Genomic DNA, 22,181 nt, shown 5'->3' on the forward strand with positions numbered 1-22,181 from the left:
GTCGCATCACGTCACGGGATGACAAAACAATGCCGTAGTGTGACGTAGATTCGCCGTAATAAAGGGGATTTACTGACTGCCCTGTGCCGGGTTTTTATTTTACGCTTAAATACGTTAAATACAAGTTATGTTTAAGCACAGGTTTTGGCCCCGAGGCCTTCGCTGCCCCAGGATGTGCGGTATTTTGGGGTTGTTTGTCTTCAGAGGTAGTGCTGAAGTTGTTTGCTGTCAGCTTCCACCCTAATCTAACGAAATACCGGCGACTTTCCCAAAACCTGGATCAGTCTGCAGTGTGTGTGCTCAGTCTCTTCGCTGTGGCACCACAGGTGCACACTATTCATGGTAGAATCCAATATACCCTTTTAAAAGACATTTTTAAAGCGCATTTCGAAGCTGCGCGCTTTGTTTTTTGGAAGGTGGTGCTTTTCCCAGCCGTGAAAACCAGTCTTCTTCTGAATCCTTCCGCTTTTATTTGTCATAGTGTATTTATCACTCCTCTGGGCTGCCTGTACGATTACGATCTGGTACGTTATTCGTACAAATCAACAATATCAACACATTCTGTGAATTGAACTTTTTTGTCGGAGATTAAAAAAAAACAGTCCTTGCAAAACGTTGAGTTTTAAGATAAGATACACTTTTATGTCCCCTAGGGGAGAAATTGAAGGGACACACAGCGCTTGTGTACATCTGGAAACATCCCAAAACATTACACAACACGTCTATTGCACATGCATAACTTGTTACAACTGAAATCCGGTGTACTGCAATGGTGCCGTGTCCTAGTTTCAGAACCGGACAAGGCTTTATTTTCATACAATAAATATTATTTTTAATGTTTTCCATGAAAACAGAAATATCCTTGAAAATGTTTACAGTCATCAACTCTGGAAAAGACCCACATCCTCAATCACAGGTTCCCTGTTGCATGACTGTAGATGTCAAATACCAGTTTAATAAATCCGATATTTTAGAAAGCATGGTAGATAATTCTTCTGTGTTTTGTCAACGCAAACTGAAACGGTATTTATTAATTAGCACTCTAAGGCTCTTGAGCCTCACGGAAGGACGTGTCTACCACCCACGTTATAACGTCGTAAGTAAACGTTTAAACATTGTCACATCATCCGGAAGGGGGTGCTACACATTGGTGGTGGTTTAGGAGTCCTCATTGCCCGTAAAACGCTTTGAGTGGAGCCTCCGAAAAAGCGCTGAGCAACTGTGAGGATGTTTAGGGTGTAGGCGATGGGTCTGTGGGAAGGGTGTAATGATAGGAGATCTGCCGGCAGAGGGCGCCAATGAGCTCGTAATAGTTTTACCAGTGCAGAGCAATCGATTAATTCTTTGAAGTGGAATGTTGGATCTGTGCACATGAGTGTGTCTTTGTACGTAAAGGGTGCTTGTTGTGCACGGTCTTGGCTGGTAGAGGAAATAAGAGGTAGCTGATTGGGCTAAGTAAATTGGTAGCATTTGCATTTCTATGTGTAAAACCTTTTGTTTCGTTTCAGTCTGTTACCAATCCTGGACTTTAATTTAAGCTTCTTTAAGTAGATAATGTGGGGAAATATGGGATTTGCCATGCATATGGGGATCTTCCACAAGGGACATTTTAATTATCTTCCAGAAAGGCCAGTGCAATGCTTTTGCACTTCCCTGTGCTTTTTGTTTGGTAGTAAAATTCTAAATACAAATTTAAACTTTATGGTTAAATGCTGATGAATATTCCTTTGTCTTAACATTAGCACAGTGCAGTCTGGGACGCCCTTTTATCTGACTGAAGCTGGCTGATTTGAATACAATATTTAAATCTCATTCCCTGTTGGTTTGTTTTCCTGCCTGCATTTGTGGTTTTGCCATTGTGGATAAAGAGAAGAGACGTGGAGCAAGACAGACGGGCATCACTCAGCACAAACAGTTTGCTGTCGAATCTGTGGGAAAGAGTCTGTGTGCAGTCTGAACGTGGAAAAGAAGAACGCATGGTGGAACTAGCTGGCTTCACGTTCGTTTGGAGTCACAAAGAGTCACTCCTGAAGACATGTTAAGGATGGCTCATTTGATGTGTTTTAGGAAGTGCAAAACTGGTTTCGATTCATGGGCTGGATGAGGAACGAGACAGTATATTCCCTTTGCAGTTCTGGCAGACCTTAAGACCACCTGGAAATCAATGGAGAGCCAAAGGAATCGTTCTGGGGAGCCTCTCTGAGACTGCGGTGGTAAATTGACCAATGATTCTTCTGAACGGATGCACCTCTAGACACAGCTCTTGTGAAAGGTGGCCAAGATCAGGTCTGACTTGTATCTCAGTGTCATCTCTCCTAAGACTATAATTTGATTCCAAGCCATGCAATTCAGAAACGTCAGTACACTTGAAAACAGAAGCAATGGGACAGCAGCTCCTGATCATGTCAAGATCATTGTGTGGACACACATATGCATAGCTTTTGTGTCGGCTGTAGTGGGCTTAATACTCAGCATAACTGGACACAGAGCAAGAAGAGTCTCAATGCTGCTCTTGGGATGGATTTTTCTGCTTTCTGCATTGTTATTTAGTGTTGTGGCATTTGGGGTTTCCGTAGAGTACTGCTTTTGATCTGGAGTACATACTCTCAGCTGACAGATCTTCTGAGGGTGCACACGTAGAGAGAGAGAGCCATGAGCCCCATGAACAGGACTCAAGCTGACCTAAGAATCTCGATTCGCACAAGTCACTCTGGACACAAAGGCTTGAACTCTGTAACACCAAAGGAAGGGTTATTTTTGAAAAGATAGGGGCATTGCCGATTTTCTTTTTGACAGATATGAGCTTAATTTACTTTATTTTTCAATAAATAGCCATCTTTCTATGAATTAATTGCATTCGGTTCATTGTATGCCTCTACTGATTTTCGTACAGAGATTTCTCGAGCAGGCGGTACAGGCAATAAAAGTCCTGATTTGTGAGCTCCAGCGTTACAGGCATCGCAGCGGCACGCCTGATGACGTCATAAACTGCGCCGAAAGCCTCTGATCGTAGGGTCTTCTCTCGCTCCCAGTTAAAAATGGCGACGTCTGCAAGCTTGTTATTGTTGTCGCTTGTGCAGAAGAAAAAGTGTTAGGAACAGGAGGCTGGCAAAACAAGGTTCGGTTCCTGAAGGGCGGGTATGAAAGTGGTAGGGAAAGAGGATGCTGAGATCCACCGGCTTCTTCCGAGGGATTGACTGCCCTTTTATCGCAAACACCGCGAACGACAGTAACGAGAAAAGCAGCGGACGGCGGTGCAATAGACCGTACTGTCACTTCAGACACAGCAAGCCGAGGAGGGCGTCTTACAACGCCAACAAGCCGGAGCCCAAGGAGCTGAGCTTCAAAGAAAACGGCAAGTTTTAGTACTTCGTGTAGAAAACTGCTTTTTGGGGGATCAAATGGAGTTCCGTAATATGCTAATGAATTGTGAGCTTGGTGTCAAGCGAAACTGATTAATCTAAACGATTCGGTTTTCAAGAAAGCAATGAGCATTACTATGCCTGCGTAAAATTTTCAAATAGAACTGATGACGTTGTGCTCGTTTTTAACTTCCCTCGGCGTCATCGAGTAAGAGGGTCATTGTCTTCCAATGGCTGTCGTCCCGTTCAGCATTGTTACTAATGTTGGTATCTGTAACATCCCGGTTTTCCGTTTCCTCATTAGTTTACACCAGTACGCGGATAGTAGTCACACAGCAGATGTTCCTCTAGGCTGTGGGTGAGAAGCTGGCGAGTGATACACACAAGGGCGCCTCAACAATGTTCCTACGAAGCGTTGCCAATAGCGGCTGTTTGGTGTTCATCTTCCTTGAGTCAGAATAACGCTTTTATATTCAGTGAATGGCAGCGAAGATCCCAGTCCTCGAGGATGCACAGGGGAATGGAAGATGTGCCGCGTTCCACATTTCCGTGCTGGGAAGGAGTTGTAAATTGTGCATACGTGCGACTGGAGCTCACCTTCAAAAGTATTCTTTGTCCTGCCCAAGCAGTATCTGATTGACAGGCACCTTAATCGTGAGACGACAGATCTGAAAACAGTGTCCTGGGCAAATGCCTTCTCATACTGTAGCTTAGACAGAATGTTGGGACAGAACTCTTTGCAGACACTAATGTCTCTTAAGAACCCTCCAACCTGGCAAGTTTAATTAATATCTGACAGCCAGAAAGTTTTTTTTATTAATGCTAATAGTGTTAATCCCATGGTGGCACAACTGGATAGGTCTTGAATATCAAAAGATGAATTCTTGTTCCTTTGCAATTATTTTGTTTTCATTTTCATCATTATTATTTAGGATAATGTATATTAGATAGAACAGTTCTAAACCTTAGGAGCAGAATTATTTATTGGTGTATAATTGTATTAATACTCGTATGTGTCAACAGTGAGCTAATTGATAAACATGCTACGTGTTGTAATACCTTTAAGGTACAATATTGTTTTTCAGTTGATCCTAATAAAAAATATTAGGATAAAATACATTTACAAGATTCCTAGAAACTCCAGAATTGATCGACTATGTCATAGCCTTTTGCCTTTTTGAATGTTAGGGCAGAAGTACATTTAAAAAAGTGTACATGATTTAAAAAAATTTGTTTAAATCTGTATTGATCATAAAATATATTTTGTGAGTTGTTATCAATTTCATTTGCTGCAGTAGCAGTTGTTTCATACGATGTACTTTTTTATAGAACAGTGAGTTTCTACAAACTCTTTGTGAATTTCATTGTTCTAAATCACCTGCACCAATGTATTTAATGTACTTTTATACAATGTCCTTTTAGAAGAGAAGCTTTCCTTTTCAGTGCTTTGCTAAAGCAGACAGACAAAGTCCTGATTGTTTTGCAGTAGGACTGCCTCAAGCTTCCTCAGATGGTGCTACACTTGTGGGACTGTTCTATTCTTCAGTCATAGAAACTACTTTTTACTATTTTAGTCTACTAATTTCTTATAAGAAAATCAAGTGTTGGCTGTTTTCCAGTCCCTAGGAAATCTGTGTGTGTGTGTCGGGAGCGTAGTTTGGATTCAATAGAAATTGCTGATCACAAAATGGAAAATAAACACGGTGAATCTAATTGTAATTTTTTTAAAATACTTAAATCACTAAGATCTTGTAACGTGAGTTGGCCATAATGTAAGTCTTTCATAAAACTACTCTGTGGAGGTGTGAAATGAGGTGCCCATACAAACTGGGAGCTGTTCCTATGAACAGTTGCATGTGTTGACAGATGGTACTACTTCAGCACAGTGTGAAACCTGGCCAAGTCCATCATGGCTCACGTGCACATAAGGACATGGTAGCTGTGTGGATCTGTTTAAAGTACAGTCTTTTTTTACCATGGCAGTGTTCCCTATGGTCTGCTTTGTATACAGATCAAACTTCATGAGCTCCACCGTACATGGCCTTTATAGTCCAGCACAATATGTAGTCCAGCTTACTTTAGAAGCACCTTGTCTATCTTGAAAAATCCTTAGTAACTTGTCTGTTCACACTTTGCAGAACAAGGCTATGATCCATACAATCCTGAGGTAGTGAGGCCAGCAGGGCAGAATGGAGATCCAACAGAGCACTCTGGACCGCTGGATCCTGGTTTCCTGGAGCTGGAGCTGGTCAACAAGGCCATCGAAGCTGTCAAGAGTGAAGTGGAGCGTGAGCAGAAGAAGCTCTCACGCTTTGAGGACCAAGAGTATGACCCCATGGCCAGGGTCAAAGGGCACAAGGCTGCTTCAAAGGACCCCTATAGCTCCCTTGAGTATGACCCCAGCAGCTATCAGATCATCTCCGCGGGAGACTACAACCCCACCCCACGCTCCAGGAAGTACACTCTGGACTCGGACAGCAAGAGTTTGGGAAACTCTCTGGAATACGTGCCCACTGCTGTTTCCAAGGCCGCCATCAAAAAACCTGCTCATCCTCCCCCAGCTCGGCAGAAATACACTCTAGATGGCTGTAAACCTTCAACGGATTTAGAGTATGATCCCTTGTCCAATTACTCAGCCCGACCCTTGAATAAAAAGAGCTCCTTGGACAAGAAGGGACGCAAGAGGCACCAAAAGGCAGGAAAAGCAGAGGAGGGTTACATGCCAGCCATGAAGAAACCTAGGCAGAAAACCGATTCCCAGACGTATAGCGCAAGCCCAACCTTTTCGGATTCGGATGACGAAAACGGGGACGAGTATCATCCCAGTCCCATCAGCAGGCTGCAGGGTGGCAGCTTCCCCCACAGAAAAGCAGAGGAAGAGGGGACGGGCTTCAGCCGGGTGGGGGCGAAGAAGGAGGTTTCCGAAGTGCCCGACAGCGAGGACTCTGAGTGCACGGACCCGGGCTGGACCGAGGAGAAAGGAGGAGAGGAGCAGCCTGCCTGCAGAGCTCTGGAGAAGAAAAGCGCTAAAACTGAGAGAGCCCCGGGCGGGGAGAGGGGCTCCAGAAAGAACTGCCTGAAGGACAAGGGAGGGAAGAAAGCAGAGGAGGGCAAGACGACTAACAAGGAGGCGCCCAAGAAGGAGAGAAGCGATGGGAAGAAAGCAGACGAGCGCGATAAAGCGAAGGAGAAGAGCACCAAGGACATCAAGAAGAGCAAAAGCGAGGGAAGCGGTGGGAAGGCGGAGAAGCGCAGGGCGGAGGCGGGGAAGGCGGATCAAGCACGGGGCGATGGCGGCCTGAAGAAGGGCAAGTCTGTGGACAGAGCGGACGCGAGCAGGAAGGACTCCAAGGACCCCGGCAAGCCGAAATCAAAGGAGCTGAGAAACGGGAAGCTGGAGAGCAGGGACAAGGAGAGGAAAGCGGGCAGCAGAGAGAAAGTGAAGCCGCCGACCGCCAAGGCGAAGCAGCGGACGCTGAGCCACGTGGACCTGTTCGGGGACGAGAGCGGGGAGGAAGGCAACCCCGGCGGCAGCAGGGCACGGGGGGCCGCGGCGGAGGGGCGGCGCAGCTCCAAGAGAAGGGCGTCCGAGTTCTCCTCCTCTTCGTCATCCGAGGGCGAGGCGCAGGAAGACGACGTCCTCTTGGAAGACTTGGACCTTTCTGGTCCGCAGATGGACTTGGACTGCGAGTCGGACCCCATGGAAGAGTGCCTGAGGATATTCAACGAGTCCACGGACGTCAAAATGGAGGACAAGGGGAGACAGGGCAAGCAGGTACAGTGTTCTCATGACACTGGTGTTCAGCCAAAATGTGTTCAGGAAGCCAAGGGGACATTGATTAGCAATCGGATCAGTTTTAGATTAAGTGTAAGCATTTGGCAATCCCAAATTCATGTGGAATATGGTTGCTGACATGAATTATCCAGTTTGTGATGTTATAAAATCAAACCACCCTGAGATTATCTTCAGAGATTATCTTGTTTTATACAGGAAAAAAAACAAATTTGTTTTGTTTTATTTTCACTGTGTGCATGCAGTAGTTTTGGTTACATTTTCCAAATAAACCCCATACGAAAGTGAGGGTATGTTGGTGATGTTCCTCCCACATGGAGTACACAGATGGTAGGGACAGTGTGGGATGTTCAGAAGTTTGTGAATTACACAAGCATTGTCATGTATCATGATAATTGTTTTGAATGGCAGCTCTGTGTTTCTCTATCAACAATATAACTAACCAAATGTAGAAACTAAAAATCGCACTAAGGTATAGCTTCAGGCATTCTTCTGTAACGATATTCACAAGTTGTTGCTTAATACCTGAATAAAAAGAGCAAAAACAGAAACCAGAAAAAAAAGGTTGTCACATACTGCAAGGTTTTCTGGGGTGCTGCATGTCTGTCAGTGATTCATGAGGATCAGTTCAATACAGCAGCATGAAAGACAAAAAACTCAGTCCACCAAAATACAAAACTGGACCAGCAAAAAGAACTCGGTTCTCTTTGAAGTGAACTGAGTAGCTTTTATTTCTGAACACCAATGGAGCACTGAGGTGGCGAAAACAAACCTCACAGAGTTCCTTTCCTGATGAGCTGAGTTATTTGTTTTAGAAATCTAGCTGACTGTGAAGAAAAATGCTTCTCTTTTTGTCTCAGGTCCCTAAAGAGCCAGCAGAGGATGGAGGCACAGACGGCACTTTAACAACCCTCTTCCCGGGACAGAAGAAGAGAGTTTCGCACTTTGTGACCAAAGGAGACGTGAGTGAGAATATTAAGAAGTGTGCGCAGCCTTCCGTGTGGGCTTCTGTCTGCAGGTGCTGTCGTTTAGGTCCCATGTGACACCGCCTCTTTCTGGATTAAATCGACTGGAACCGACCTGGAAACGGACCTGGGCTGGGTCTGGCTCACTTTACCCTGGCATGACTGAAAGACGAAAAACTGGGTTGGAGTGTTCTTGGGATCTTAATCTTAGGGCTCCATTGGAGATTACTTTACAGTACCTACTAACTAAACTGAGAAGATGTCAGCGCATGCCGATTCCTGTCTTTCAGGCTGAGGTGACCCCCAGACCAGTGATTAGACCATACAGGAGGCCCACAGCCCAGGAGATCTGCTACCAGCGCATGCAGATTGCACAGCAGCAGGCAGCACAGCTGGCGGCAGCTGTCAAAACGGCCGGGGCCACGCCCGGGTACCCGGGGGAGAAGAAGAGAGTCGCTCACCGGCCTAGCCCCTCTACCCTGGCAGCCAAGCTGGGTGTGTTCACAAATCGCCAGAGACACCCCCCCCCCCCCCCCCACTCTTTCTGCAGCCTGATTTCCTGCTGTGGTTGTCCCTGTGTAGTGTAGAGTTTCCTGTTCTGACTGGTTACCTTGGGAATGACTCAGGAATCGCTGGACAGTGTGCCCTGACTCATTACTGTGGGCCAGAAGTCTCCTAAGCTGATGCCAGAGGGACTAGCATCCATTTAAAATAAATCTGCGTAAACCGAGGTCCTAATCAGTTCTTTTGCAAAACGGATGTTTGCACTACACAGTCATGAATCATACTTAAGGGCTCAAGTTAAACTGATTCTTGTATCTGAAGTAGGGGTGGATGGTGTTATAACTTATTTTTGTAGTTCTACTGCTTAAATGTGCCAGAAAGGAAGGGAGCTGTTCCCTCGGTGATAGCAAGAAACATGGGTAAATGAGTAAAACAAGTAAATGAGTTGTGGGAGAGTCCTCTGACTTTGTTACCTGCTCTGCCTGCATGTTGTACAGCCCTGGTCCACAGGACGCAAACCCAAACGTGCAGTTTGGGTATTTCTGGGCGTTCCAGGTTGTAGTGCTAAAAGTTTTGAATTGGCGAGCTCTCTTTAGAGGTCATCATGGCATCTCTTTTCCGTTCGTTTCTGGCCTCCCTGTTCAGGTCCTGTGGAAGGCAAGAAGACTGGCAGTAACGCGGCCTCCCCCAGCCGGTCGGGCCCGAGCTCCCTGCCGGTGAAGGCGCACACCTCCGCCGCCATCCTTTCCAAGACCTGCTCCACCACGGCACAGAGGCGGATGGCGCACACCCCCAGCTTGAAGGTAACCGCCCAGCCTTTTTGCTGAAGCACATTCTCTCCTTGAGAGCCACAGTCCGGCAATGGCTATAGGCTGTAGGTTAGTTCTTTATACTTTATAAAGTATGAGTTGATGGCACACTAAAAACAATTTATTGGTGACCCCAGTTGCAGTTGATTTGTTCAGTTAGGATACGAGGCTGCTAGAGTTTCAAGAGTTCATCTGAAATGAAAAGCCACCACACTGTAGTTCTCATGGGTCCTAGTTGATTTGTATGATTCACATCTTTGGAAATTACTGCCCTGGCTTCCTTTGGGAAACGTCTGGATGAGATCCTATGATCAGTTAGCTACTCATTACCAAGCAGGCTAGATGGGCTGAAAGACCCCCACCTGCTGATAACCTTTCTTGTATTCTTTTTCTGGGCCATGTTATTAGCTTTACTTCTGGTTTTAGTGCCTGATCTTGTTAAAAGCAACCGTGTGCTTTTTGTAAAATGAGATCTACGAAATCTTTCATTTTCTGGGATTGCTAGTTGAAGGCAGGATTGTTGCTGAAGTTTCCTGTTGTGTTTCAGAGCTCCACCTTGAAGAGGCCAGTCATTCCGACGGAGTTTGGAGCCAAAGTCCCCACCAACGTCCGCCAGAGATACCTCAACATCTTCATAGACGAGTGCATCAAGTTCTGCTCCACAGAGGAGGAGGCTTTCGAAAAGGCTGGTGAAAGTTCTTGCAGGCAGTTCAGCACATTTTGGAAGCGAACCGTCTGGAGAAGTTTATTAAACCTTCATTAAACCTCTTCCTTTCTCCCTCGCTGTGCGCAGGCTCTGGTGGAGGAGAAGGTGGTGTATGACAGGAGCAGCAGTCGCAATATCTACTTGAACGTGGCCGTCAACACGCTGAAAAAACTCAGGAGTCAAAGCAATACCCCGATATCGCCTACAACCAGTACGCTGCATTTGGATTTCTTCGCAGTTGTTTTTCAGCTTTTTGTGAAAGTAGTTCACAGTGGTTAACATAGATGCTTCGCAACGCTGGGGCTCTGGGTTCAGTTCTGGATCTGGGGTGCTACCTGTGCAAAGTTTGTATTTCCCCTTGTTAGTGTGGGTTTCCTCCCACAGTCTAAAGACATCCTAGTAGGTTAATTGGAACTCAGTTGAAAACGTACAAAGTTTTACTGCTATTTGATTTCTGTCTTCATCATTGCCTCTGCCCCCGGTTCACACTGGTGCCTTCATCCTGTCCCCCATTATATACAGCCCTCTTGTGTGGCTGTCGGCTGTCAGTCACATGGCGACGCAGTCTGAGGTCAGTCTGGATTGAGGGCAAGCACCCGCAGCAGACGGCTGGGAATCCACTCCTGGCCCACACAGTCCCCACTTGTCAGTGTTTCTGGGACACAATAGGTTTTGTTATTCCTTTCTGCAGGAACCTTAACGAAGGTTCGTCGTGAAGTCCAACTGACGCTCCACAAGCGGAGCACGGTGGTATTAACGTTTCGGTATTAAAAGCTGAGAAACTGTGGGAGTCCGTGGCTTCAGCACACCACTCTGCAGTGGAACTGGCTGTTGGAAAGGGTCTGATCTGCTCTGTTCTTCGCCATTCAGAGAGTCCCAGTGGAGGAAGCAACAAGAAGAGTCTTTCCCATGAGGAGATGCTGGGTGGCAGACTGGCAGCAAAGACCAGTTACACCATCAAGAGATCAGGAAAACAGCCAGAGGAAGAGCTGACAGGTAAGATTCTCTCATTTAAAAGCTAAAATTCTTTGCAAGACTCAATTTTCAGAGGGTTAGAGCTTATAGCTTATATTGTAGAGTGAAAATACTGAGACGATTTATCCCAAATACATTTGCTCTTTTTATGAGATCAGTGGAATTTTTTGTTGTGAATTACAGCAAAAAACTGAGGACTTGCCAATAAAAATCAATCCTCTTCAACCGGGTCACAGCTGAAAGCAGGTTGTTGTCGAAACCTGACCTGAGTGCATTGTAGACAGACGGCTGTGTTATGTGACATTTCAGAAACAAGGTAATCAGGAACAGCCATTGTGCCCTCTGTGGAAGTATTTTGTATAGTTCTAATGCATATGCAATGATCACTTCTAAACACCTGTTGATTGTAATAACAGAGGTGACAAGAGCTGTATTCGGTCTATAAAACATCTTGTACAACCGCTTGGATTTGGAGCACCATGGGGGAGACGCCTTGTTTGTGCCTTCTTTGGCGTTCTCCGGGAATGGCCCTTCTCGTCGCTGATCAAAACTCCTTCCAAACCTTCTGTGGCTTCTTGCACCTCTGCGCTGTGCTCACGAGGGTGTGCGTGAGCCGTGTGAGCTGAGCTCAGCTCGTCGTCTGTTGCGCAGGTTCAGTGCTGTACAGGAAGATGAAGGAGTACCTCATGACGCAGGAGCAGCTGCAGGAGCACGGCTACCCCTGCTCGCACCCGGACAAGCCTGGCCGGGCAGTGGTCTGCGGTGTGGCCGAGAAGAAGACTGCGGACCGTAAGATCCTTATGCTCCTTTTGTGTGTCTGTGCTCCTCTGTCTGGAGAGCACATGTCTGGCGTCCTGTCCAGGGTGTAGCCTGCCTTGCACTTGTTGCCTGCCAGGGTACGCTCCAGCTCCCCTGCAACCCTGACTGGGGGGGGAGGGGAAGCAGTGGGAAAATGGATGGATTCTCCATAATGTGGCACTGATCCATAAGCAGGTTTTGTGGTTTCTTGCAGCGTTAAAAGAGCAAAGTAAGAGCTGCAATAAAGAAAAGAGGATGACAATCAGTCTATCAGGTGGTGCTTGTTAATGTGAAAAGTGACCATTCAGAGATAAGATCAAAACAAATTGGAAAAGTAGGAGGCTGCTGTGACTCGTGAGTTAATTAATCCGGACGGGATAACATAGCAGGGTAGTTTATTCCCAGCTCCTGCAGCCCTTGGTTTAAAGAAGTGGCATGACCTTGCGTTATCCATGCACCTTGTTTTCCAGCCTTTACCAAGGTGTGCTGCCGCTGTGGGACGGAGTACATGGTCACTCTGTCAGGGAGCTGCGTCCGCAGGGAGGAGTGCCACCACCACTGGGGCAGACTGCGCCGGCAGAGAGGTGGGTCACAGTGTGGAGGGACAGCTTCGCCAGGGTGAGGGAGGAGAGATGCAAGTTTTAACTACTCTGTCAGTCCCAGCGTCAAGTACAGTTGGGTCTCGACATTTGCAACATGGCAGGAAACGGTGATGAATAGCCAAATTCTCATTCAAGCAAGCCCTCCCTTATACGACCACATAATGTGCTGCAGTATAGAGTGTGCATGGTTAAATGACAAGAAATTCTCCATTCTGTAATAGAGTACTAATGCATTGGCCTTACATTAATAAAAACATAGATCAACTCAAACAGAAGTAATCACAAACTTAGTAATGAGTTAAAACAACATGAATCCCTCTTCTGCATCCAGCAGATGCCTTACCTGCTATTTTCTGCTCCATGAGCAGCAGACCTCACTGTAATGAAACGGCCAATAAAACCATCAGGCAACCTGTCATTCCCCACACTGCTGACACAGAACCTGAAGCATTCGATACAATACTAAAACAAGACCACGCTGAGGAGCGAAGACTAGGTCAGTGGGTACTTGGGCAGGGGGCAGGGAGAGGCTCGGTCACTAGCTAGATCTGTCTCACTCCTCAATCCTCCTGGTCTGTTACACGGTTAATTTAAAACGGGTTACCCCTGCCCTTTCAGCCAGACCGAATTGCTAATCGGGGAATTCACAAACGTTGCATTCACAGATGCCGAGACCCTACAGTACAATGCCCTGTGTTTAAGACATGCTTATGTGACATTGCCAGTGCTTGCATGTTAATTGAACAACTGCTTCATCTTGGCACAGAGTGCTGAAGATTTTCTCCTAAATTCATTTATGAAGCAGAATGGGCAGTTACAAAGCTGTGGAGATGCGTATGTGCTTAATGAGAAAGTGTTGTGCAAGCAGCGGTCCTGGAGACGGCCCAAACATGTAACCGGCTGGTCCCCCGGAGGTCCTGCTTCAGATTAGATGTTGCTGGTTTTGAGCCGAACGTCTGATGTGGATTGTGTTCCAGTGCCTGGCGGGTGGGAGACACAGTACAGCTGCTGCTCGGGGTCTGTAGGCTCTCCAGGCTGCCAGGTTGCCAAGGTAGGGACGGTGTGTGTGCTCTTTCTCCGACGGGGCTGTGTTTCATGCTATTCTGCAACCATGCTTTAATGAAGCACTTAGCCTTCAGTTGTTAAATGCTTCAGTTGTTATCTTCCAGCCTAGAGCTGTTTGCCCTGTTGTAGGGGTTTCCAATGCCAGGAAGGGATCGGGCCAGAAACATGGTGCTCTTGATCCTATTAGTGCTTAAGATCAGGTTTTACTAAATGAATCTGCTCTGTGAAGTGTTTATTTAGTGCAATATTGTATGACTTATCGTTGCCTCTGTACAATGGCTGACCCTGCGCTCTGACCCCAAGCTTCTCTCCCTGTCTGTGTGTCTGTCTCATGGAGAGCAAGTTGGGGTATGCAAAAAGACGAAATCCTGATGCAAGAAGTTTTATATGGTTAATAAACTGATCTTATAAAAAAAAAAAAATATAGACTTCAATTTGGCTTTCATGTGTAAGTTCCATATAAAACCACATGGGAGCAGTGTCGTGCAGCAGTTAAGAACCTCTTACTGTTTCACAGTTTCCAAGTGCTGGTTTGAGCCACCAGCAGGAGTTGGGTAAAGCACACATGAAATCTATTGACAGCCTCCCCCACACACACACCTGAAATAGTGTGAAAGGGATTTGTAGCCCCCAGTACTCTCTTGCAGCAACACGTGCAGGATGGGCGGAAGGAGAACCTGGAAGGGTTCGTGAAGACCTTCAGCAAGCCGATGCCCCCTGATGGCTATCCAGGGATGTACGCTTTGGACTGCGAGATGGTGAGGGAGCCGCCCTGTGTCTGATCTGCTGCGCTCGGGGGTCGATTTGAAGAGTCTAGCCTGTATCCTGCACCTCCCTTGTTTGCAGTTGCACTGTACGTGAAGGGGTAGGATAGGTCTTGAGGTGGATGGGTAACGTTGGTCTTTGCTTGGAGTTTTTCTTAATTTTCAGGACCATGCTTTTATGCATAGAATATATCTCATGATAAAATGTGTTACTCACATGGAAAGGATTAACTATTTTGATATGAATGACTCTTGGGTGTTCTGCTGGTTCCTAAAATATACGTCTATTTAAAGAATCTTTGATGAAAAATAATGTTCAGATGGTTAGAAGGTTAATGCTTATCATCTGATCACTATATAGATTCCATCCTCATAATTGCAGTGAAGTTTGATTTGAAAGAAATCAGGGCTGATTCACTCAAATTTGAATCTCTTCTCTTAAAAAAACAGCTAATATTTGTTCAGACAATTACTTAAAGAGGTGAATCATGCTCCTGAAAGAGTGAATGAAATGCTGTTCTTGTTGTTGGGGAGACATGCTGTGTTCATGTGGGGTTTTTGTAATTGATGGGTGGGGTAGCCAGGCAGAGATCATCCAAGTGGGAACCTCACCTTCCCAGCAGTCAGTGGGTTTGGATCTGCCCTCAGCTTCTCCTTCCCTCTTGTTCCAGTGCTATACGAAGCAGGGTCTGGAGCTGACCAGGGTGACAGTCATAGACTCGGAGCTGAAGGTCGTCTATGACACCTTTGTCAAGCCTGACAGCAAAGTTGTGGACTACAACACACGGTAAAGCGTGCCTTGAAAGGTGCCACATTCTCGGCAGTGGAAAGTCATTGCTGATTATCCGCGTTCTCATTACCAGTCACCAGCTGGTGGGAGTCATTGTTTATTAAGGTGTTCCAGCTTGCACTGACCCAAGCTGGAAACAAAATAATAGCTGTTTGTTTCTAATTAGAAAGATAGCCAAATTAGCTGCAGTGCATATAAACGAGAATTTTGCATGCATGCAAATATTAACTGAAAACGTCATTGTTTTTTTTAGAGTTTTCTGTCATTATTGTTTTGAAAAAACGAACACGGACTGCATTAACAAGTACTGGGAATTAATAATATCGCCAAATCATACGATCAGTAATTCTGGTTTAAAATACTCGCAGCCGGGGTTGTAAATAAGTCCAGGACACCATCCATGTATGAATTAAAGTGCCGTTTGCAAAACTCCATCACGTCTTTGTGTTCTGCCTGCAGGTTTTCGGGGGTGACAGAAGAAGACCTGGAGAACACCACCACCACCATTCGGGACGTGCAGGCGGTGTTGCTCAGCATGTTCAGCGCAGACTCCATCCTCATTGGGCACAGCCTGGAGAGCGATCTGTTTGCACTGAAGGTAAGCGGATGACAGCCTGAGCCGCAGCGACTTGGGATCGTTAGCCCCGTTGGGAACAGCGCAGGTGAGCTGAGGAGTCTCGCGGCACCATGCAGCACATCATTCGGGCCTCACGAGGGATGCGCGTTCATTCTGAGTTTTGTTCACTTGTGCCCAGCTTCCTTCAGATGATCTGCAGGAGCCGAGTTATTTTGCATCTATCCTAAATGGTGCCAACTTGATAAAGTAAAAAAATGCCCAGAGCTCATCATATATTACTCATAGGCAATTTCCCAAGGTTTTTTTATTTCAAGTTCATAAGGACTGCTCCTGGTAGAAATTCTTAAAGTGTACGTCAGGCTGCCCCCTGCATCCTCAGAGTGCTGCTGCACCATCCAGCTTCAGTGCGACTCCCTCAGAAGCCTCAGACGTTTCCGGCTCTCTGATGTTTATATGGGCGACGGGATCCCAGCGAGCCGCTTGTGATCTTATCTTATCTTGCACACCGATGCCCTCGTGTGTTTTTCGTTTCCCCAGTTGCTCCACAGCACCGTCATCGACACGGCCATAGTCTTCCCTCACCGCCTGGGTCTGCCATACAAGCGCGCGCTGCGCAGCCTCATGGCTGACCACCTCAAGCGCATCATCCAGGACAACGGTAAGCCCGTCCGAGGACTCCTCACGGAATAAAAGACAAGGATTTGAGGTGTGGTTCGGTCTTAGTACTGTCCCAGGGAGAAGGGCGCAATGAAATACAGGCTATATTTTAGACTTTTCTGCCTTATGATATACTTCAACACTAATGGAAAAACAAAAGTCCATATTTTCTCTGGGAGATTTAATTTACTTGTCCAAATGTCATTAAAATTCAGTGCAATGTAGATTTTATGAGAGATGCATTATTTGTTAGTACAATTGTTTTCAGAAGACCTATTGATTGTGGGCTAATTCTCAGAGTGCAGACTCTTCCTGACCGCAGCGTCTGTCCAGTTACAATGCACGATGTCTTCCAGCTGTTTTATAGCCGTGTGTGGGGTCTGTGTTTTGAAAACACACTGCTTATGATTACTGGATTACTAATATGCTGAGCATTCTAGAAAAAAATTGTTCTTAGGAGAACAGGAACAATTAATATAGTTGCTGTTTATGTTTAACAAGAGAATGGTTGCATTGACATCTGGTTATTGTTGGTCAGGAATGTTAGAGGTCCTTATATTCCCCATACTGGATACCCCAAAATACAAGAAAGGGTCGTTTCCCCAAGCAGGAAAATTGGTCCCTGAATGTGTTGTCTGTGGAGAAGACTAGCTTTCCAGAATCAAATCAAAGTGGTATTTTTAAAATGTAACAGTGGATTACTACTGTCCTAGAATTTTATTGATCAGAAAGTGGCACAAGTTGCATTGATGAACAGACTTAAGTGTCATTTACTTTTTAAAAACAAATTCCTCTGTGCAGTGATGACTTGTTCTAGAGCCTGTCACCACTGTGGCACAGAAGACAAGGCAGTGAGAGTACAGAACCGATAAAATGCCAAGAGCAGCCCTTGGTCTCGGCCTGCAAAGATTATTCGCACAACAGCAAAAGACTAGTGGGGAGTAAATGTCTGAAAGACCACTTTGGCAACCTGAAAGTGGGTTTTCAAAGATACAGTAGTTAATGTTGCCGTTCCAAAGAAATCTGGCCCTAAGTCTGAAAGATGTGTGGACAGCCGAGTGGGGGTTTGACAAGGGTGCGCTTGCGCGCTCTGCTCCCGGCCCCAGCGCCTGACGCGCGGAACCGCTTGTCGCCGAGCAGTGGAAGGACACGACTCCAGTGAGGACGCCAGCGCCTGCATGGAGCTGATGATCTGGAAGATCAGGGAGGACGCCAAGGTGAAGAGATGACCCGGGCCGGGGCCTGCGTAGCGGCGAAGCGCGTGCTCGGGCGCGGACACGAGGGGGCGGGAGACCTTCCAGCTGCTGCTGGAGGGGCACTCGAGAGACCAGCCGGGAAGGAGAGGGCCCCCCCTCCCACAGGGACGGAGCGAGGCAGCAGGAACTGCGCGTCCATGGGGCAGCGTCCCCAGCTGGATGGAGCAGCCAAGTTTAACGGCCGGCTTGGGGCTGGCATCCTGAACGACTGGGTTAGAGACAGAGTTTTCTTTAATTCTGATCATGATCAGCACTATTAACTTTATTTTTCTCCCGCGGTTCCCAGCTGCTCGCATTTCTAACCTTGTATGTGTACAGTACGTAGGTCACGTTGTGCTTTTTCACCACATTCAAAATAGACAATGCAAGTGCTTCTGGTAGCCTAGTCAGCCAGGGCAGGGGAATTCTGGGAAGACCGTTGGAAGTATCCCTAACTGGGCAAAGTGTATAAGTTTGCAAAAAAGAAACCTTGCAGTAAAAAGTTGTTTTTGGAGTTTGGTGCCTTGAATGGAAAACGTTGTAGCAATTCAAGTAAAATGATTATGCCATAACACACCACAGATCCAGCCTAGCATGCAGAGCTAGTTCAGCATCATGCTCTAAACACGGTGAATAGCAAGAGGAGTGGCCAGTGCTTGCTCTGGGGATCGTCCCAGCAGAGCTCTGCTATGTGATTGAGTCCTTAGTTGATCTCAGGGATAGGGTTCACATGAACCGTTTTCAGTTTAACGCCTTGGAGGTTGGAATTTAACTGGTGCTTTTAATAAGTTCACCTTGAGATCTCCAAATTCTGCATCAGGTGTTTCCTAAGACCTCCTGTCAATTAAGGAAAAACGGTCCTCTGAGGAAATAAGACGGCTTGTGCGGAGCTGCCAGGACTGGGGCTGGGGCTCCTCACCGGACACGCCTCATCCTCTGAAGTGCTCTCTTGTTACACCTGTTTTAAAAGTCTCCAGACTTGATAGTTTTTCACTGGACGTTAAATAATTGACCTGTGCTTTTTGTTTATGAAAAGATCTGATTTAAATGAACCTTTTTCCTGTAAAGCCTTCACTCAGCAGGAGATCCTGGCTGTTTTGTGAAATTTCTATCTTTATTAATGTGCTGAATGTATGAAGAATGGAGGCACTAAGTGAACTGTGCTGTAAAGCCTACGTTAATAAACCAAATATGGGAGAGCTTGGATGCTTATTTCAAAAACCGTTCTATTTTCATTTTTAAAACTGGAATTCTGGAAAAGCTTCAAATCAGAGGGAAGATGTTCTAAAACTCACTTTAGTTTGAGTAGGTTGATCGTTTTTTTTTAATTCCATTACTCTGAAGGCTGGAGCACAAAACATGTATAGAGATTTTACCGTAGTACAACCAGGAAGATTAATATGAATTAGATGGGTTTCCATGCTTCTTAAAACCTTGTCTTTCCCTTAAGAACAGGGAAAATAAATGTTTAAATGTTCAGAGGCACGGAAGTTTAAATCCTCTTTCCCCCCAAAACAAATAAATGGTCTTTAATCTGATGATGCATTCTACCAGTTTCAGCAGTAGAGTTGTCAGTGTTGCTCAGTCAGGTGTATCAGTTTACCACAGTCTGGCATTCATACACTCCCACAGCCTCATGTGTTTAATTAGTACTTGTGCAAGTGAATTCCCGAAAGGTTATTTTATTAGTATAATATTTGTGAGCTAGTATTTGAGGCTGAAATAGAGACTCTTCTAGCAATACATGCAGGATTTCTTTTTCTCCAATTTATAATAACATTTTGTAATTTACAGAATAAATTGGTAATTGGTAATTTGTAACCAAAGAATATCATAAAACAGTTTGTTAATGCCCCCATCTGAATCAACATTTGTTTAACAAGTCCTATTTCAACAGGATGTGTCGTGTTGTACATTATTTCATAATCAAGTTTGTGATGAAACGGTTAGATTAAAAATGTCTCCAAATGTTTACATCATAAACAACAAACATCAGTAACATCAGTAAATCAACGAGCTTTGTTCTCTCAATCAGTTTCTTTTCACTGGTCCACAGTGCAGTTTGATAGCTGCACAGCCACAAGTGACTCATTCTTTTTATTTATGGTGCTGTGGGCATTGAAATTGAAGTGTGTATACAGCACCTTTCCTTAATACTTAGTCATCTGTTTTCTGTAACCCATCCATTATCTAACTGCTTCTTCCAGTTCAAGGTCATGGGGGAGCTGGAGTCTATCCTGGCATGCAACAGCACCAGACACCAGTGCACTGCAGGGCACACACAGACACAAACAAGAACACAGTCACACCAGGACCAGTTTTCCCAGATGCCAATTTATCTACCAGCATGTCTTTGGACTGTGGGGGGGGGGGACCAGAGCACCTGGAGGAAACCCACATGAACATGCAAACTCCACACAGCACCTCCGGTCCAGAAATTGAACACAGGGCCCCAGCACTGCGAAGCAGCATTGCAATCCACTGTATCATCTGCTTTCTGTGACAACAGTTTTAAGTTATTATTTTCGTGGTCACAGCTAGTACTAATGGAAATTCACAGACAGTGGTGCCCAGGTGTGGGGGCCGTGTAGTCAGGAATTCCCTCCCTGGTTCATATTAAATCTTTCCACCTCAAACCTACCCTGGGACAGGCTGACTGATACTGGCATCAAAGAGCAAAGGACGTGTCCGTGTTGTGCCCCTGGGTTGATACCTCAAAACGGTAATGTGGATGACAAGTGTTCATGTGTATCAGTCTTATACCTGGCAGTCACTAGTCTAAACAGCAGTAATATTGGAGATGTGCTTAAATCAGCATGAGGCAACCGACACAAGAGCATGGCTTTTACATGGAGCCATGCATGTGTGTGTGTGTTTAACTCCTGTAGGGACAGAAGCTTCAGACAGAGCTGAGGAACATCCCCAATCAGACAAAAACAGGAGGAATATAAACTCCCAGATTCCTTTAATATGTAGTTACAATTTGTGTTTTAAAAAAAAACTGCTCACATGTGTTTCTTTGCCACAGTTGAATCAAATATCTTTTCAGTTTGATGTGTGTAGTGTTGTGCTTTGATTATACTTTACTTCAGGCTTTGTGTATCTCCCTCTTGTGACCTTTGGGTCAAATGGTAAGTTTTCCTTGACCTGTCCTGAAAGCCATGCCTCTCACTAGTCTTGATTGGCTTCTGGGCTTTACTCATGTCACTTAATATGCAGTGTTTACACTTCTGTCTATTCTAGACGTGTTGTTTTTTTACTAGGTGCTCTAATTGGCAGCACACTCAAGGATATGTTATAACTCATAAAAAGATGGACACCACAGTACAGTTATTTACTTGGCTAGTTTTTTTTTTATTTGTATCCCATCAATGTTTGACCTGCAGAATCTCCTTCAACTTCATTATTGCCCTATTCTAAAGATAAACTACTTCTACAGTGTACAGAGCAGTACACAAACCCAGAACAACTTCTGAAACTAAGCAATTAAGGAAATGAGCCCTGATTAATTAGTGAAGTCTTTTATGCAGCATATTTTTATTTTCACTTAAAGACTAATCCTTAACTGCCATTGTGCATTGTGCCATTTAGCATTGCGTATACGCTAAAGACTTGCTGCAGTTACATTGGTTCTTTAATTTCACGACACAAGGGTGATTTGAACGGTTTGTGATTTTTAGAAAAAGCCCTGCACCAAATTGGAGTTCGACCACTGAAGCCACGGATGTAATAAGTAGTCCCACTTGCTAAAATACTTTGACAGTGTCTTTTCGGTTGCATGGAACTTGTTACAAATGCTGTAGGGGGTAGTCACTCAATACGTGTATATTCCACCTGCTAGTTAGGTATTTCACTTGATGTTGTGTCGAGATACAATAACTATGCTAATAAAGTTAAGAAACTGAGTAACCTTATACAACATTGTGTAAAGTTCAGTAATATCTGTAAGTTGTATATATTCTGAAATGTTACGTTTTTGTATTGTTTTTTTCTATTAAAGGAAAAAAAAGTCAACCTGACTGACACTTACTTTGTTTCTCTACAATTTTTTCGGTTTTGTATTTAATCTGCCATTTAGTATATCCAAACACCAATGACTGCTACTGGTCTGAAGGGCACAGCCAAGGGAGTTTCATGGGGTTCATGTTAAAAGTGCAGAATTTAAATCGAGACGTTGTGTTGCAACTGTATAATGTCCCCGTACGATTTTATTTTGAATATTGTGTGCAAGTCTGGTTAACCCGTTCTGGAAAGGATAATGCTGCTCTCTAATGGGTTCAGGGAAGCAAAGCTGGTGACATAACAGGGCTCAAGAGCAGGTCCTGCACTGACAGGCTGAAGGACCTGAGCCTTTTCATTCCTGAACGGGGCAGACTGACTGTGAGGGGGCCTGATCCTCAAACCATCAGAACCAACCAGAGGACTCGAGTGGGGAAACTATGTGGAAGTGCCTTTAAGGCCAAGATCAGGAGGCTCTTCTTTACCCAGAGTCTGGAACGAGCTGCCCAGCCATTTGAGCCCTGTTGAAGCCGGTGCCCTGACTTCTTTCAAGTCACAGCTGGATGAGATCCTGCGTCGG

At 45.4% G+C, this 22,181-nt stretch overlaps 1 protein-coding gene across 1 annotated transcript; it reads left to right on the top strand.

Moving 5' to 3' along the window:
• Positions 1–1,881: 1,881 nt before the first annotated feature.
• rexo1 (REX1, RNA exonuclease 1 homolog) lies at positions 1,882–21,616 on the top strand. Its single transcript, XM_088621783.1, has 16 exons — positions 1,882–3,355; positions 5,501–7,137; positions 8,016–8,117; positions 8,411–8,615; positions 9,270–9,427; positions 9,981–10,118; positions 10,227–10,350; positions 11,010–11,135; positions 11,766–11,903; positions 12,383–12,496; positions 13,492–13,565; positions 14,227–14,337; positions 15,015–15,130; positions 15,593–15,731; positions 16,248–16,368; positions 17,508–21,616. Exons 1-16 carry the CDS (start codon positions 3,163–3,165, stop codon positions 17,594–17,596), a joined length of 3,585 nt encoding a protein of 1,194 aa, XP_088477909.1. The 5' UTR covers positions 1,882–3,162; the 3' UTR covers positions 17,597–21,616.
• The last annotated feature ends 565 nt before the right edge of the window (positions 21,617–22,181 follow it).

The sequence above is a fragment of the Lepisosteus platostomus genome, chromosome 27 (genome assembly GCF_059453375.1).
Source record: "Lepisosteus platostomus isolate fLepPlt1 chromosome 27, fLepPlt1.hap1, whole genome shotgun sequence".
In the NCBI taxonomy this organism is placed as follows: Eukaryota; Metazoa; Chordata; class Actinopteri; order Semionotiformes; family Lepisosteidae; genus Lepisosteus; species Lepisosteus platostomus.